This window comes from Poecile atricapillus, chromosome 5 (assembly GCF_030490865.1).
Source record: "Poecile atricapillus isolate bPoeAtr1 chromosome 5, bPoeAtr1.hap1, whole genome shotgun sequence".
Taxonomy (NCBI): Eukaryota; Metazoa; Chordata; class Aves; order Passeriformes; family Paridae; genus Poecile; species Poecile atricapillus.
The window spans coordinates 33,812,672-33,831,349 of NC_081253.1; the positions used below are offsets into that span (position 1 = coordinate 33,812,672).

An 18,678-nucleotide genomic window follows, 5' to 3' on the forward strand; every position below is an offset into this window, starting at 1 on the left:
ATCATCTAACACAGCCCCCGTGCTAATAGCTGTAATTAACAGTGTCAGTGCACAGGTGCCCTGTGACATCTAAATAAACTATTTTAAATCCTGCCCCCATAAATGTGTGATGCTGTGTAATCAGTCCAATTTCCCATAGACTCCTGTCTCTTGCAGAACACTCCAGAGGCTGTAAGCTTGTGCTGAACTCTCTGGTGGTTCAGATGTTCAGAACAGCTCTTTGCAAAGACTTTGATTGTCTGCAATGACCCAGATGCAGTTGGTTGCTTCTTGGAGTGAAGCTGAGTTTGGAGTCACCTTGAATGCAGAGGACAGATCAGACTGTCCTTTCTGACACAGGTTTAATTGTGTTGACAGTTTGATGACTGAGCAGGAACTGGAGTGTTAAGTTATTAATATAAGAAAGCTGGAAGTGGTGGTAAAGAACCTTTGGAGCTCGTGGGTATCTCAACAGGCAGGTGTGGTGAAGGTTCTCTTCTTCACCTGCGGTGCTGGGTTTGGTGCTGCTCTGTGCTCCCCTGAGGTTTAGGCACAGCAGAAAAAGAAAATGGATCAGCAGGGCTTTCCCCAGATGACCTTCAGAGAGCTCTGCTGAGACTGGACTTCACTGACCCCATCAAAATTAAATTACAGTTTAGCCCCTGACTAAAACACTGCAGAAAGGCAGGCTTGGATATGCACCTTAGAATATTATTTCATACCTCAGATGTGTCCCTAACCCCACAGGATTCATTTTTCTCTTAAAAAAGTGATCTGCTGTGCCAAGGCTTTTGAAAGGAGGGCTCATCCCAGCTGGTACAGGGCCAGCACAGCTGCCTGTCACTCAGCCACGAGCCGTGCTGGCCCTGCCAGGACACAGCACCACTCTTTCTTCTCTGGGAAATGACATCTCTTGATGGGTCACTGCCTGAAACACAGGAAAAAAGCTCGCTGTGTGTCAGAGAGCTTCCTGCTCTTTTTGCATTTGAGGTATTTTGCTCTAAGTTTGGTTTCAGAAAGGCTTTTTAAAGCTTAGCCATTGGAGATTGAGAATATTTTTCCAGCTCATAATGTTGCTCAAAGCAAAGGGGCAGTTTCTTCCCTACATTCTCAGCCTCATGGCTTCCTACCTTCCATATGCATTATTATGGGTACATGGAGGAGGGGGATAAGGGAATGCAGAACACAATAGCATTTCCAGTGTGGTGAGCTTGAAAGCTGATGGCTGTCAAGACATAAAGAGTTTATCATTCCTTATTTTGCTTGGATGGTTTTTAGTTATTGTTTATTTGCCCTTTGGAGAAACCTAAAAGGTGTTCATTGTGACTTATCCTGGGGGATGCAAACAATGAAAAGATGAAATTTAATCTCAGTTCCCCACATGATCCTTTGCAAATTTGGAAAGACTATATGTTAGCTGACTGGAAGTATGGATGGAAATGTTAGGGACCTTTACTGGAGAGGACTGTGGCTGATGCTATCTAACTGGGTGCTGTCCCAACAAAAGGAACATCATGGCTTGGAACAGATTTATTTATGTCTTTAGCTGTATCTCTTGGCACTATTTCCCTGGAAAAAAGGCAGAACTGGCAAGAGAAGGCAGTCTGAATTGCCACAGCTGAAGCTGTGCTCATGGCTGATACAGGGCTAATGCTTAAACATAGGTCTCCATATTTCTGCCACAACATTCTGCCTTTATTTTTCCCTCTGGCTTCTTGCTACTGAAGCAGCAGCCTTTCCTGCCTCTCCCACCCAGTTACTGACTCTTCTTGTGCCTGTAAAATTGCAGTCCATCTGTTGCAGGAAGCTGCTAATGAGAGGATGGTGGTAAGCAGAAAACTGGAAGCATTCACAGTGTGTCAACACTGCTGCTCTACCTGCTGGATTGCACAGGTAAATGTATTAGGGGCAGAGTCTGATGAAAAAACCTGTATTTGCCAGGGTAAAGTAATGTGTCAGTGATCAGGAGAGGAGGAAGGCTAGGGCAAGGCCAGAAATTTGTATGGATAAATGCTTTAAGCTTCACAGGAATCAACAAAATATAAAGTTTGACTATTTTTCAAAGTCTTTTCCAAAGTCCTGGCTTGAGACCAATTTCTTCTGCTGTTGATGCTGGAAATCAGACAGAAGCTGCCCAAAATGAGCATCTAAACTCTTCAAAGCGTACTCCTGAGTGTGCCACAGCTGCAGGGGATTGTTAGGGGCAGAAGGGAAGGAGAGAGAGGATTCATCTCTCTGGAAATGTTAAATGTGATTGCAGGAGTGTGTGACTGGCTGATGCTCTGGCTGGAAGAGGAAAGAGGTAACACTTGGGTAAAGCATTCTTGGGGTCTGTGTCCCTACAATGTTTCCACTCACCCTTCTTACTAGCTGATACTTGCTTTCCACTGTACCAGTATTCTGTATTTTTCAAGCCACGTTTCCTTCCTCAAGTCAGAAATAACAAGCTGAAGCTCTTCTTGACCATGTATGGCCTATATAAATCAACTCCTCATCTTTGCTGTTGTCTCTGAAGCACACAAGCTTTTCCTGAGGTCCCTGTGCTCAGAGAAAGGAAAGAAAAACTTCCCAGCAGCACTTAGCTCTTGTGGATTTTTGTCAGGGTTTTTGTCACACCCATCGGACTGGGTGTGGTAGTTTATGGTTGCTTTGGTTACGATGGATTGTAGTGTGATGGAATTCATAGGAAGTAGAAATAAATGAATTAATTTTCATTTATTTATGGCAGTGGATAAAGATAGAAAAGTGAGTATTTAAATTACTTTAATCAGTACAGGAAAGTGAACAAGCTACCTTTGGACTACTCTTTACAAATTGATTTCTCATTTTACTAAAATCTAATATAATTATAACCACATCTGTTCATGTATGGAAAACTAAACCCTGTGTTTACTCTTAGTGGAAGTAGGCTTAAAACCCCCTACATATATTTGATATATTCAGGCCCCAGCTTTGACTGTTGTGGGGCTAAGTCAAATCCACAGATGTGCGTGTTTTGGGGTTTTTTTGTGATAGTCCTGTACCATGTTGACACTCCTGACTCTGGTAGTGCAAGGAACTTGATCCAGGAAGTTCAGAGTGCAGTTGTCAGAGCACTACCCAGGCCTTTTTGGTGTCTCCAGCTCTGTGGTTAGCTCCTGTGCTCTTTGAGGTGGAGGTCTGCGTGCTTAGAGGAAGAAGGAAAAGCATCTTGTGTTCCCTTGGCCTTTTCAGTGTGAACTGGAGCTCCCTGGTTTTCCTCAGTGATCCCCTGCTTTGTCTTTCCTGAAGCTGAAAGAGACAAAACCGTTCAGTATTTGACACCCTGTCCTCTCCAGATGAACCAAGAATTTGGACCTGCTGCCTTGGCATGTAGAGTTATTCCATGATCCCATGGGTTGGTTGATTTAAATCTTGCTGAACATTTTTAGGTGTCAGAGTGAAATGGGTGACAGGGACAATACAGCTCAGAATATCCTCAGGGGAAGGACAGCCTAACTGCATCTAAAACCTCAGCACTCACATGTCAGCCAGTGCTTTGTGCCCTCCTGTAAGATGTGCAATGAGAGCCCTCACTCAAAAGCACAGATTGTCTTTGAGCCAGCTGCTCCTTGTGGGAAGGAGACTGTTCCTAGGGATTTTGTTAAGGAAAATGCTGTGTCTGTTACAGTACAGCAGTGTGCATTAACCCCATGCACCTCTACAGGCTGCAAAGCTGCTCTGCAGAGAAGGACCTGAGCATCCTGGTGAACATCAAGCTGTGCACGAGCCAGCAGTGTACCCCTGTGGCCAGGAAGGCCTCAGAAATCCTGGGATGCATTAGGAAGAGCATTGCCAGCAGGCTGAGAGAGGTGATCCTGCCCTTCTACTCAGCTCTCGTGAGGCACATCTGGAGTGTCCAGTTCTCAGCTTCTTGGTACAAGAGGGACAGGGAATTCCTGGAGTGGCTCCAGTGGAGGCTGCAGAGATGAGGAAGGGTCTGGAGCATCTCCTGGGCTGAGGGAACTGGGGATGTTTGACCTCAACAGAAGATACAGATGAGAAGAGCCCTCATCCCTGTCTGTCCCTGTCTGTCCCTGTCTGCAGGGAGGGCTCAGAGCAGGGAGCAGGCTCTGCTCTGTGGGGCCCAGCAATGGCACACCAGGAATGGCTCAGGAAGTTCCACCTGGACAGGAGGAAGAACTTTTCAAACAGAGGCCAGAGAGGGTGTGGAGTCTCCCTCACTGGGGATACTCCAGACCCATCTGGACACAATCCTGTGCTGTGTGCTCTGGATTAGCCCTGCTTGAGCAGGAAGGTTGGACCAGATGAGGCAGTGTGCTCCCTTCCAGCCTGACCCATCCTGGGATTCTGTGTATTGCTGGGTATAAAACTTTATCTAGTGTCTGCCATCCCCATGGAGCATGACACAGACTTATGACTGACTAGCTCATAAAGCTCCCTTGCTATTACAGCAATGCTATCTGGATACACCGTGCTGGAGTTCTGAGGCTGAAGTCCTGAACACTTACCTGACAGCATCGATTACTTCTCCAGCCCTAAAAATGTTTTTAGTCAGCCAAAATCATATCCCTGCTCAAATGGCATTACAGATCCATATAGCAAGTCTTTGCTGTGCTGTTTGAGGAGAGATCTGCATCCTCACGTGTGTATCTGCCTAATGGGTATCTGTGTGTAAATTAAAGAAAATGCTTCAGTGCATAGCCCTGTGTGCAACAGTCAAAGTTTTTATCTGTATCTTTTCCCCCCAGGGTGTTCACAGGAAGAAAAAACCAATAAATTAGGAGTGAGGAAAAGGTTAAGACAAACAAATTTTGCAAATCCTTCCAATCTGGGGCATGAAGCAACAAGGAAAATGCTGATTGATCACAGATGCTGCATGTTAAGATGAGAGGCCAAGGCCACATTAAGTAACTCCTATGAAATGTTAACTCTCCCTCCCACCAAAACCAGGGACAGCTAGCACTGCACAGGTGCTAAAGGGTAAGAAACTGGACTGGAGAGATATGTTGTGTATATCCTTTCCAAAGGAAAAAAAGTTTATACTGGAGGGATGATTAATTCACTTTTAGTCTCAGGAAATTAGGGAAAAAGCTTTCTGTAGAAAACTTTCTGTTTCTTTTCATATGGCATACTTTAGTTGGAAGGGACCTACAAGGATCATCCAGCCCAGCTGCCTGATCACTGCAGGGCTGGCCAAAAGTTGTAGTGTGAAATTTAAACACTGACAGGCTTGGGGCATCAACCTGTGGGAAGCCTCTTCCAGTGTTTGACCAGCCTCTCAGTAAAGAAAGGCTTTCTTAACATTAAGTCTGAATCTCCCCAAATGCAGCTTTGAGCCTGTCCTGTGGCTGGGTATGACATCTGTCGTGGTAAAAGAGATTTTAGCGCAGATTATTAAGAGAGTATTTCTTGCTCAGTTAAGGTTAGGAGAGGACACTTTACCCAGATACTTGAGCTAATCGTTGAGGCTGATCCTGTGTTACACCAGCTCAGAGGAGCTGCTTTTTTTCCTTAAAATGAAGGCAGCTTTAGGCCTGACCCACTAATGTCCTGAGAACAAGAAGCCTGTTTTATCTGGGTTTTGTTGTAGTCCAGGCAACAAGTAGCTGTCCTGTGAATCACACTTCAGAGTGCCTGGCTGTGAGTACCTTTTGTTCTAGGAAATAGAAATGTCTATAACACACATTTCTGTTGTGCTGCTTATCTCTTCTGATGGATGTTTGCTTTATTTATTTCCTTATTTCCATTCTGGGTTGCCCAAGATCACAGATCAAAGGGCTGTGTGTGATGGGTCTGGCCAAGATCCTCTGTGCCCACCAAGAAGGCTGGACCAAGTGGTCTGATCCAGGTCAAAATGTCCAGGAAAATGATTCAGTCATAGAATTTTTGTTTTTCGTGGAATTATATGTGAGTGGGGAAAGAATGACAATCAAGTCAAAGGCAAAAGACAAATCTGCCCAATGGACACTGTATGTGCCTGTGCAAATGCATATAAAGAGTTCTATGCATAAATTAGCAGCTTGGGGACAGTGTATGTTGTAGCCTTCATCCTAGATAAAAGCCTAATTATTTATAATATAGATGAATAAATTAGCTAATAAATAATTAATAAAGAAATAACGAAATATGTATAATCTATTTATAATATAATCAATGGCAAGTCAATTTTGGTTTTCTTTGCTACACCAAACACTCTGGGGTATAATAACCTATCACATATTCACCCATGACAAGGCTGCTACAGAAGGAAGCAAATGTAAACAGGAATCTTGAGCAAATGTGGCTAATCTTGCATTGCAAGATCATGTTATTTTTAGACTCTGTAAAGGATGTGTAGCATGGATTTGTGTAGACCCTTTTGTAAAGCCAGTTTGGTGTTTTTAATGATCCACAGTAACAAGCCAGTGAAATGTATGAGCCTCTGGAATCACAGGGGAAAAAGGATGACTGCCAATCCTGGCTCCCATTTGTAAAAAAATGTCTTTTTGGAAAATCCCAGGGAACGAGAAATGCTGCTCCCTCCAAAGATCTTCCAGTAAATGGAGTTTGGCTCCAGCCTGAAGTCAAACACTGAAGACACCTTCTGGGCATCTCAGAGATTTTTTGGGGCCAGTCTCTCTCTGTTGCATCACCATGGGAGCAGGAGTTGTGTCTGGAGGCGTGGTGCTGGTGGTGGCTCTGGGAACAAACTGCACTTTGGGTTATCCTTATCACCCCCTGGCAGGGCTCTTCTGCCTGCTCCGGGCTTTGGCTGACTAAGGACTTTCCAAAATTGAACTGTTGGAGTCACAGCAGTCTTTTCCAGACACTGCAAGGGTTTTCTCTGTTTCTTCCAAGTCAGCTGATCTAAGAGGAGCTGCTAATCTCAGCAGCAATGAAATTTGACCCATTTTTAAGATGTTGATTCTTTTTCTCTTGCTGAAGATAAGAGCCTTATCTTTGTCAAGTTCTCCATATCCCAGACAGAGGAGTGCAAACTGTTCAAGCCTTAATAAAAACTGTAATCTCCTTGAAAATAGATTTTCTCTAATGTGGAATAGTTATTGACAAGCATTTTATAAATTTCCTTTACTCACCAAAAAAGATGTCTTGATTTTTGCTTAAAGACAAAATCTGGAAAAGAAGGGAAGTGCCAAGTTAGACAATTCAGAATTAGTAAGAGATTTGCTATTTTTTTAGAAAGCTCTTTCACATGGCTTGAGATTCACACTGATTTGAGATTTTGAATGATGCTGTTCTATTATTTTTCCTTACAAAAGGAAGTCTTTATTAGCTTTTAAAACTATCTTATAGGATGTTAATTGAAACTGTCACAGGCCCTGTTGAGTGCTTGCAAAGACTTTTGTACCCTGAATTCCTGTGGTATTTTCTACCATCCCTGGATACTTTGGTTGTTTTGAGGCAAGTTTTTTTTCATTTTATTCATTTTATGAATATGGCATAAGGGTCTGCTTCCAGAGCAAACTATTTACCTCACAGAACTGAATTGCTCTTAGCTGTCAGCTAGACTGAACTAATGTTTTTGAAGGAAAATGACACGGCATCTCAGTTTGATTCTGATGCTTTTTGACGTTTCAATTGAAATATCAAAATGAATCCCTTCACTTACTGTGCTAACTGAAATTTGCTTTTAGGTTTGTGTTTTAAAAAACCAATCAGAAGGAATTTTTGTTTTAATTTAAAAGAGGAAAATTAAAAAAAAGTGTTCTGTAGTAGTGAAAATAACTGCTTGCAGTACTTAATAAAATCAGATTTGGGGCAACTCAATTTAAGACATTTCTTTATACTTTTTTGTTTGTTTGGACTCCCAAACAAAAAGTGATGTTCAGACAAAATTAATAAGATGTTTCGAGTTATAGGTACTGTGTTTTCCACCCCTAACTATGAATGTATTCATGTTTTCTTCAGGCTGGGCCTTTCTCAGCCAAAGATCATGAGAAGAGCAGCCTGAATTTTGGAATTTTGTTTCTCAGGCTCTTGCCAACATGAAGTTTGCATGTCCTGTTCAAAGCACCTTGTGTTTTTGATAAATTTACATCAGCTCAGGACTCAGGTTTCTGTGTTCTTCTTTACCCAGAAACACTTGTTTTCTGTGAGGTTGGGGCTTAATAATAACATTTAAATTGTGCTGTTAAAAACAGATTTTATGCTGGTTTTCATATGATTATTACCTTCTGCAAGAAACAGTTAAGGTTTTGTAGGATTCTTGCTATTTCTAGATGAGAAGCAGTCACAAACTGCACTTGTGTATGACTCGAGTCATGTAAAAAAGCTGGGAGACTGCTACTCATGCACAGAAACTGGGAGAAAGTGAGGAGAAAAAAAGCCAGATCTCACTGGTAGAAAGGACTTGGGACTGAAGAGGAATGAGAACTTTGTGTCTCAGGGAGTCACTGAGCTGCATGGAAAACAAACAGTGGGCAGCTAGGAGCAGTCCATTTTTATTTATTGTGCTTGTGTTGTCACTTGGAATTGTTTCCATCTAAAAAAAAGAATCATCTGAGTTTATATTGAATTATTCCTGGCACCATCATGTGAGTTAGTAAGACTGGATCAAAAAGCAGCACCTGAATTTGAAGATCTGCTGAGAACCTCTCCTGTTAAAATTTAAAATACCTTTTTCTCCAGACCTCCTCTAAAATAGAGCAATCTCCGTGGAAAAAACCCCATGTTCTCTCTGTGGCTTAAACAGCAGAATTCAGGAGAGCTGAGGGGTAAGGCTTGGTTCTTATTCCTTTTTATTCCTTATTCCTCTCAGTTTCTCTGTATATTCACAGGTGAAGACCAGCCTTAGTTTTGAAATTCTCAGCTCGTGTTGCTTTGGAATTTTCTAAACATCATAGGGTTTTCTTGAATTCTCTATTTCATCTGAGATTGGATCAAAGCAGCTTTCTCTCCTGCAGCAATCCAAGAGGACTGAGTGATGGGGAATGTTTGGATCCTATTAACTCATTTCCATGTGAACAAGAGAACTTTGTTTATTCCCCCACTACATACTGCACAAAAAGTAAGCTATTGTCTCTGAAGTAATGGGGTTTGATCAAAAATTGCTACCTAGTTCTGCAGTGATCTCTCTTGATAAACTAACACCTGATTAGGAAATATATGGGCATTCTCAATATTTTTTCAGGTGCTTTCAAAACTCTTCATTATAAGTTCCTAGGGAAGCAAGTGGAGCTTGCTTTGAAATGGAAGAGAGGGTTTCAAAATCACTTTGAGGGATTTTGTGTGAGCTGTAGAGGTAGAGGTGGAGGACAATATTTGTCTTCTTCCCAGTGGTGGCAGAGAATTGAAGTTTTGCTGAAACTTTCAACTATTCTGCTTTTCCAGTCAATATTTTTCAAGTGTGATTTAGTGGAGGCAGGACAGGGTGGTCAGAAATCAGACACAATCTGACATATGGGCAGGAGAGATTTCCAAAAGTATCTGAAGGACATAAGGAGGGAAAAAATCTTTTCTCTGGTCCCACCCATAAGAAATAGAGCCCAATCAATTCATGTGGGCTGCTTGTTACACTTGTCCCAATCCTGGGAGACTTTTGCCACTTGAAGATCCACTGAGCTGAAGGCAATTACTTGGGGCTTGTACTGATGTGAATCCAGCCCAACAGGCTCACAAATTTGCCCTGATCTCTTGCCTCTCGAGCAAGACTGGAACTGCTTTGTGCTTTTTACAGAAAACTTGAAAATGAAAAATCCTGCATAGCTTGGTTACTTAAAGCAGAGCTTCCCTGCTGTTGGTTTTAGGTGCTTCCATTGTGGGCACCACTGCTGTGGCATCTTAAGATCTGGGGCATTTCTCTTAAGATCAAGCACTTTGTTTTAAATCTCTGAAAATGTAGGTACTTAGCATTCTCTGAATCTCTTGTCTGTGGGGATTTGCAAAGCCACAGACCACTGATTTTGTTTCATTTTACGGTCCAGTGGGGCTGCGTGATGAATTTTGTTTCTGGGGTTTTCCACTTGTAAATGGTAACAAAAAGTTCCTCATTTTACTGAGCATTTTGCTCTTCTTCCCCCAGTCCCTCTCTCTGTACAATAGTGTAACTGGATATGAAGCAAAAGGCATTCTGCTTTTCTGTAAACACCCAAGACATGGTAAGGAAACCAGAATTGCAATTTCCCACCTTTCTCCCCCAGTACTTGAACTGTTCTTGTCTGAGTGAATCTTCTGCCATTCCTGATTTCTCTGATAGACATCCTTCCTCCAGAGCCACTGCCCAAACTTTCTTTCTGTAAGGATGCTACAACTGGAAGTCATGTACCAGCAAGCTTAGGCAGTGCGCTTTCATTTTCATAAAACCACGGATCTCTGCTCTTCTTCCACAATTCTATGGTCAGTTTCTTTTTCCTCATTGATTCCATTTCTTAGTGATTCTGCCTTTTCTGGTCTTTGTGTTAAGCCAAGAGCACAATTAAAATCTATCCAATCCTCAGAAGGCTTGTTTGTGTGTTTACAGGTTTTTCAGAGCTGAGGCTTCTTTAGGGAATACATTATATATTTCCTGGCCTTAAGGTGTCAATATTTGTGACCTTTTTTCCAGCACGTTGGCAGCGAGACAAATAGCTTGGAAGTTTTCTCCTGGTTTTGGCAGAGAGAAATTCCTTCATCATGGGGGAGGCTTTAAGATTCTTATACTGGAGGTATAACCTTTCTAACCTCAGAAGGTCTGAGGTGGGCTTAATCAATTTTGATAACAAAACATGCATGAAAATAGGGAAAACAGCAGGGTCAAATATAAAGCATGGCTTTGGCTTCTGGATGACTACAGACTAGAGCCAAGCAAATGGAGAAAGAACTGACAAAAACATTTTCCAGTCCCCTGCATTTATTTGTTTTTGTTTGTTTGCAAAAAGCCAAATCTTGTGTCTCTCAAGCTCCTTCAACGAATCAGAATGATTGTCAGATATCTTCTTGTAGGAAAGATTATGATGTCCTAAACCACAGTGAAGTTATCAGGAAATATTGTTGGCTTGGTGGCTCTACACACCTGTAAAACCCTTGTTGAACCAGGGAGCTTCTCTACACCCAGTCTGTCTTCTACCCTATCTCTGTCTCTATTATAAAGGATTATAAAGGATTCAGGCCTTTTCTCTATGTTTCTCAATCAAATATCTAAAAAGCTTCTCATGTCATGCCAGATACCAAAACCCATTGCCCTCTCTTCTATCTTTTTTGATGTTCATGACTGTTTTTACACATTTTTATGTGGTACTGGTGTCAATTTAGACTAATCTCAAACCACTGTATAAAAAGAAGTCATGGCTATTCCTGGCACTGATTAACTCACCTAAATCCTTTACAGCAGAATGTGTCCAGCTGCACAAAAAAATCTGTGTGTATATATATGTTGCTTTCAGCCAATTAAAACTTTGATCACCTGGGTTTCAAAAGAGGCCTCTTCTTTTTTAGTTCTTGAAGAATAATAAATGGGCATACTTCTCCCCCAGTTTTGGTCTTAATGAGGCATTTTCATCTCTGGCTAATGAGGAGTGTTATTCTTTATGAAGAGTCACAAAGATTATAGTCACAAAGATCTGTAGTTAGAGAACAATATGTGAAAAACTTCACTTTATTTCATGTGTTCACCATTGAAATGTTACCAAAAGATGTTCTTCTTTGGAAACCATTTATTTTTTGTTGTGAAAACCTTATTTTTCATTTATTTGAAGACAGGCAGTGCTTTGGAACCTGTGTTAGTGCATGCTCTCCAAAGGCAGAATGATTTCATCTTTCCATGGAATTTGGTATTCCTGCTCCACATCCTTTAGTACAAGGATGCTTGTTGCAGCCACAGGCTGTCCCACCAGCCAGGGTGCACACTCCAAGTTTGAGAGCTCTCCAAACCATGCTGTGAGCAGCCTGGCCCCTGTGCTGTTCAGAGCCATAGAATGCTTTGAGTTGGAAGGGGATGTTGAAAATCTTCCAGTTCCACCCTCTGCCATGGCAGGGACACCTTCCACTAGGCCAAGCCCCATCCAACCTGGCTTTCAACACTTCCAGGGATGGGGCAGCCACAGCTTCTCTGGGCAGCCTGTGCCAGGGCCTCACCACCCTCACAGGGAAAAATTCCTTCCTAATGGTTAATCCAAACCTGCTCTCTTTCAGTTTGAACCCACTCCCCCTTGTCCTGCCACTACATGCTCTGGTATTCTTGGGGTGATTTCTCTTCCAGGCTTTGCTGTCTTCCAGGTGGTGCCTGGCCTGAGTTCAAACCCCCGTGACAGTGCTCAGAGACCAGCCTGAGGAGCAGTGTTGCAAGGGTGCCTGAGCAAGCACCTCTCTGCAGAGGGGTGGGAGGAGGTGGGGCTGCACCTGGGCCTTTTAATGGCAGAATAAATGGGAAGGTGGAGGGCAGTGCTGTACAGTCCGTTCAGTGTGCATGCTGTGCCTCTGTTCTCTTCCCCTGTGATCTACAAGACTGTATTGTCAGCACCAAATCTTGAAGAAATACACAGAAGCAGATTTTTGTTTTCTGTTTTGTTCTTTAAACTTTAGTTACCCACTGGCAGCTTTCGAGATGACAAGAATTTTGACAGCTTGCAAAGTGGTGAAGACTTTAAAAGGCAGATTGAAGTTTTGCAATGTGTCTGCTGATCACTGGAGTTTCTCAAGGACAGGCACCAGACTGTTGAGCATCAAGGTAACAGTGACTGAACTGCTGTTGTTTAATAGATGTGTTTGGCATGCAGAGATAACTTGCTGCAGATAACAGGGCTTACCTAGAGACATGAACCAGAGGAAATTTGTCTGAACCCTAAGCAAGGGGGTTGCTTGGCTAAATGCTTTTATTAGCTAAGCAAACACACTTTTGTCTAGTCTGGAATGGAAGTTACAAGGTAAATTGCAAGGTGGAAGTTCAGGGTTTCAGTTAATTATTATATGTTATTTTCTTTAGAAACAACTCACCCTTGTATAGGATTGATAGCTAACAGAACAGATCTTTCAGTCCATATGAAATTAATTGGCTGAATATTTAAAATCGTGCATCACTTAAGGCATGTAATTAATCCTACTGAATCCATACAGAATCCATTTTCAATGTATTAGAAACTACAATGGCTCTGAGATTAATTGGAGAGGTTGACAACTCTTGTGAAAGCATCAGTGTATCAGCTCTTGATTTACTGGGGCTGGAGCACTCTGTTGATTTCCCCAGCTTTCTAGTGCTCTTTGCTACAGGAGCTGCAAGAAGTGGGTGACATGGGACTTTGTGTGGGAGTTCTGTCCCACTGAAGTGCAGTGTGAGCTCTGTCAGCATGCACTTTGCATTGAAAAGTCACTTTTGCACAGGTGTTGTGTTGAATTGAAGAGTGCAATAGAATTAGCAGCTGGAGGAGTGGTGTTTCAGAGACCATAGGGAAGAGTATTGAGAGATTTGGACTGCAGGTGCTGCCTTACCTGGCAGGGTGCTCTGATCAGTACCACTTCTGTCCCCTGAGGACTAGGGCTTCTCTCACCTGTGCCACAGCCACTCATTTTCCAGGAGCTCTCTGAGCTCCTTACAACACACCCAGTACTTGACAGGACAAAGGGGAATGGATCCAAACTGACAGAGAATGTTTAGATATTAGCAAAAAAATTTCTTTACTCTGAAGGTGGTGAGGTACTGGGAACTGGCTGCCCAGAGAAACTGTGGCTGCCACATCCCTGGAGGTGTTCAAGGCAAGGTTGGACAGGGCTCTGAGCAGCCTTCCAGTGGAAGATGTCTCTGCTCATGGCAAGGGATTGGAACATGGTGGTCTTTAAGGTCCCTTCCAACTCAAACCATTCTCTGATTCTATGATAACTTTAAACTAAAAATTCCCCTGCAGAGGAATTCAGGGTAAGGCAAGAAGTGCTCCTGTTTATATGTCTTCCTCCAGCATGTGAGTTCCCAATTTCTTTGCATCAGAGTGTGGAAATTAAGTCTAGTTGTGAGGCAAGTGACCAAGTAGTGACCTATGCCTGGGCCTGGTGTTTCAACCAGCATTAGTAATGGCTATTTATCAGAAATTTGAGGAAAGAGTGAAATGCAACATAATTAAAGTCATGGCCCCAAGCATGCTAGAGTTCAAGAGATGTTTGGACAATACTCTCAGGCACATGATGGGATTCTTGGGGCTGTCCTTTGCAGGGACAGGAGTTGGATGAACTTGATGAGCCTTGGAGATCCTTTCCAACTCAGGACATTCTATGATCCATGATGCTGTGTGTGGACTAATGGCAGTATTCGGTAATGGTCTCATTTTTCCATTATTGCAGGCTTAAATGAGCATTTAGTTGCCTTTAATTTCCTTTTCTCACTGGACTGTTTTAGGAAATGTAACAAAATACAATGAAAACATCTAACCTCTGTGTAAGTTAAGTATTAGCACGAGGGAGAAGTGGTAGTTTTAGAAGAATGCCTAATAATGCTTCTCCCAATTATGCATTCTGTCCAGTTAAATCACCCTGTGTGGGGAAACACTATTGTAGGTGAGAAGTGTTAGATGTGGGGACTAATAGGTCCAAATTTCCCTATTACATCAAAGATGATAACATCCTAAAGAAGAGATGGGCATCAGTGAGTGAAAGAGGGGCAGAGAGCAGACCAGAGACCCTTCAGGGCTCTCAGTAGGGATATTTAGCATCACTGGTTTCAGGTTCATCAAGATTGTTAAAAATTCAGGAATAGGCAGAGAAATTTCAGTTTGAAGCTCTTGTTGTTTAATGCTCTTCTGAGGCCAATGTAGTTAAATGGGCATGTAAAGGTGGTATGAGCAATAAATAGGTGTCTTGTCACAGCTGGCTCAGTAAGGAGAGGTTTGGAAGAGCTCTAAAAACCACCAGGAATGAGCTAAAAATGTAGTCAGAAATGAGAGAAATTTTGTAGAGTGCTGGCTTTAGCAGCTATTTCAGATTACTGTGGAAGGACTCTTCAAATGTATTTCAGGCAGGTGGGAAGAAATGGGACAGTGACTGCAAGGAGGGGAGAGAGGTGGGTGAGGAAGTTAAAGATGAGTCACAAGGTGCTCCACTCCTTGTTTTGGAGGTGAAGGGGATGTAAAATGGGGCCCATTGCTACAGAGAGGGGGGAACTTAGTGAACTGCTCCTGTTGGGTGCTCATTTCCATGGATCCTCAGTGACTTGTGCTAGGTGCCTCATCTGGCTTGCTTCACTCTTCTCCTTTGAGTTTTGTGGTGGACAAATATTTGTGAAATTATTTGTGAACAGCCTTGAGAAGAGTTCAAGTTGTAGGAACTGTGAATTTTCTACCATGGTACCTGCTTTGCTTTTCTTTGGGCTTGTCTTGGATGATAAAGGAATTAACCCAGTCCCTCTCCCCAAAAAATATCCTAAATGTGAAACTTCTTTGGTGTATCCCAAGACACTCACCTTGACTCATTCTTTTTTCTCACCTTGCCTCCTTCTCTCAATTTTAGCCAGAAACAAATGTGCCAGAGCAAAATCAGATAGATGTAAATATATATACACGGGGTTGGCAAAGAAAGTCTTGACTGTTAGCCATGTCCAGATAGGTTTCCAGCCTGTGGCAGCAGAGTACTTACAAGAAGAGTAAGAATCAGTTTGATTTTTCTATCAAAGAGAAAACTACTCCTTTGTTGCTGGCTGTTTGGTCTTGGGAAAGTGAAATGTAGCTCAGTTGTGGCACCAGCTTTTTATTGTAGAAGGAATCTTGGAGCTTTTGGATTCTTCTCTGCTTCTGATATGTTCTGTAGCCAGCCAGATGTGAGCCAAGGAATGTTGCAGAGACTGTTGTGCTGTGTGGAATTGTACTGTAGGTCTTTTGAGATTTTGCAGATCTTTATCTTCCAGTTTTTAGATGGGAAGGGTTGCAGCAGCAGGGAACTAACTGGGACTAATTTAATCTGCTTTCTTACTGGATTTAGGTTTGTTTTTCTTTTAACTTCTTAATTGCTTTCTTTACTTGACGTGTGAAGTGCTTGGTGAAGTGGGACCTAAACCACTTGACTTTTTTTTGACAAAATACACAAAATCTATCAACACAACATCAATGGCATGACCCTTTCTGTTAGCCATCTTCATCCTCAAAGCTCCTGAAGACTACTGCAGCCTCTTTAGAGCACAGGGCCCTCTGCTAAAGGTGAAGCTACTGATGTGTAGGAAGAAGAAATCAGATTGCAAATGGCATATCTTACATTGGGGATGTGTGGCAGAAACAATTTAGTTGAGATTACAACAGAGATTTATCTGAGGCTATGTGGGGATGCTTTTGGGAAGGGTGAAGACAAAAGGACCTCATGGAAGCTCTGGGGGGGTTGTTTACTTCCTGCTTGTTCTTTTTTTGAAAGTAAGTATTCCTCAAAACTGATCCCTGCTTGAGCCAGCAGGCCTTCTCTATAGCCTGTAAATCACTTTTCACCTTAAAAACAAAACTGAAAAAACAAGGTAGGCTGGCAGCTTAGGGATATGGTAACACCTCCACTGGAAATGTAAGCAAGAATAATTGCTTTGACAATGCTCAATGAACCGACCACTTAATTAAGAGTAATAAATCAAGGAAGGGAGGGAAACATTTGAACATCTATCCCCTGCTATAGCTGAACTTGCAGGCAGGTTATGGTTGCTCAGGGACATTTTTCTGCATTACTTGAACACTGTGTAGGGGCTCTAATAGTATAATAAGGGCTTCTGTTCAACAGAAATGATTTCTGTGCTGTCTGGTATAGAAAGGAGGTGAGCTGTGGTGGGAGGGAGGCCATGCACATCCCTGTCAAGTACTATACTGAGGGTGAGGCCCTGGAGCTCACAGTAATTGCTCTGGGCTCAAAACTTGGATGAATCTTAAATTTCCTGGTTATTCCACCATTGTGGACTTTGTTTCCTGAAGGATTCTGACAGGGTTGGTGGCACTTAGGACCACAATTCAGGCAGCTGCAGCAGAGAGTGCCCAGCAGTGGGACACACTTGGAGTTGCTTTTTGTGTGGACTGCAGTCTGTGGCCTGCTGGGGAAAGGGATCTTTTAACACCAAGGCTGGGAGAAACTATCCAGCAGTGTTCCACTGGGTTTTCACCAGGCTTCAGAAAGGGCACAAGTCCTGTCCAAAGCCCAGTGGGAGGCACCCACAGCACCTCTGTGCTGTGCTGCTTTGTGTGTCCAGCAGTTCTCTGAAGTGGGATGTGCAGGGAGATGAGGGAGCCCACCAGCCTGTCATTCTAATTGGGTCTAAACCTGGGGGATTTAGCCACAAACATTCTGTTTATTGCTGGGGAGGGAGGAGATTTTGGTCTTGCTGACTGAACTGTCCAGTGGTGTGGGAGGGTTCCTAAACTTATGGCTAAATCTTTTGAGAATGACTGGGTGTTTGACATTAATGAGGAAAAAATGGCAAGGCTAAAAGCATCCCAGATGCACAGAATTCAATTACTTGGCAGCGCAGTTTGATTTTTAGTGTATTTTGCAGTACATTAGTAATTGATCTGTGTGGTATTTGTAACTGCAGAGGGGCTCTAAATGAATGTTTGTCATCATGGTTACAAAATGTTCAATACCGAGAATGAAATTTCTCCTTGCTGTGATTGTTCATCTGATTTACAGCTAATGGAAAGCAGCTCTCCAGCTCCCTTCTGCAGCAAATTGATCTTGATTTTTCTTTTAAAAATCCCAGTAAGAGGAATAGTTCTGTAAGAGAAACCAATATGAAGGTAAATCACAAAGAGAGCTGCTTCCTGTGGACATGCTTGGCACATCTCCTGTGGCACAGACCACAGGTGGTCACTCTGCCTGTGCCTGGGAGACAGCTGTGCTTGCCTTCTGGAAGTGGAGGTTTTTCAGGGTCTTGAAAGTTCATCTTCCAAATTATTTTAAGCCCAGGAATTCATTGGCAAATCTATTCGCAGCTTTGCTTACTCTTCCTCTGCGTGTCACCAGTGATCCTGCTGTTGGAGGGAATCTCCCAATTCATTTTGTCATTTCTGCTGTGAATGTAGTCATTATTTACTTATTAGAAGGTGGAGTTCTCGGGTGGTTTCCCATCCAGTGCCTGGACAGGGTAAGAAAGTTTTAGTTTCCAAGTGGGGTGAAAGAGGGTGGTACATTAATCATACATACAAAGGCCCAGTTGTGACAATGACTTCTGTAAAACTCACTCTGTCCCATTTGCCTTGGCTGTAACACAGTGAAGAAGTCTTTAAGGCACCCCACAGTTAGTGTGGGACTCAGTTCTGCTCAGCACTCTCTGGAAGAGGCATGGGTTCCTCTAGGCTGCTTGTCTCATAGCTGTTTCTTCTGGGACAGTTTATGCCTACCCCTGAGGTAAATGAGACCATGAGTGTCCATCTGACCCATGAGCTCCTCTGGTCTAGTGTCCTACAGCAGAATAGGTTGTTGGTATTTTGCATTTTGCTGTCTGACACCAACAAAATACCAACAAATAATATTTTTAGTGGCATTGCTGTATGGTTGCACCAGAAGTTAATCACCTATCCAAGGTCAGAGCTGGATGAGAGCCAGCAGGGTCAGCAGCAGGCCTTGAGCAAACACTGAGGAGGGAAGCGATTCTCTCCCTACAGGGTTATGATGGTGGTAAATTGCAAGATGTCATATGTGGAAAAAATGAACTAGAGGGATGGGGAAGGGTGATCCCACAGTAACAGCAGCACATGCTCTGCTTGCAGTGAGGGCTGTGAGCTCACTAGTGAAAGAGGTGGTGTCTTGGCAGCTGGGAGTGGGAGAAAAGCAGGAATACTTACAGTGTCAGGCGTGCAAGGC

General features: G+C 42.9%; 1 protein-coding gene across 1 annotated transcript in view; it reads left to right on the forward strand.

Moving 5' to 3' along the window:
* The first annotated feature begins 12,481 nt into the window (after positions 1 to 12,481).
* The window catches only part of CPS1 (carbamoyl-phosphate synthase 1), an 88,821-nt gene continuing 82,624 nt past the window's right edge, over positions 12,482 to 18,678 (forward strand). The window contains exon 1 of the mRNA XM_058839473.1: positions 12,482 to 12,604. Coding sequence (XP_058695456.1) covers positions 12,482 to 12,604 — 123 coding nt within the window. The remainder of the gene's footprint in view (positions 12,605 to 18,678) is intronic.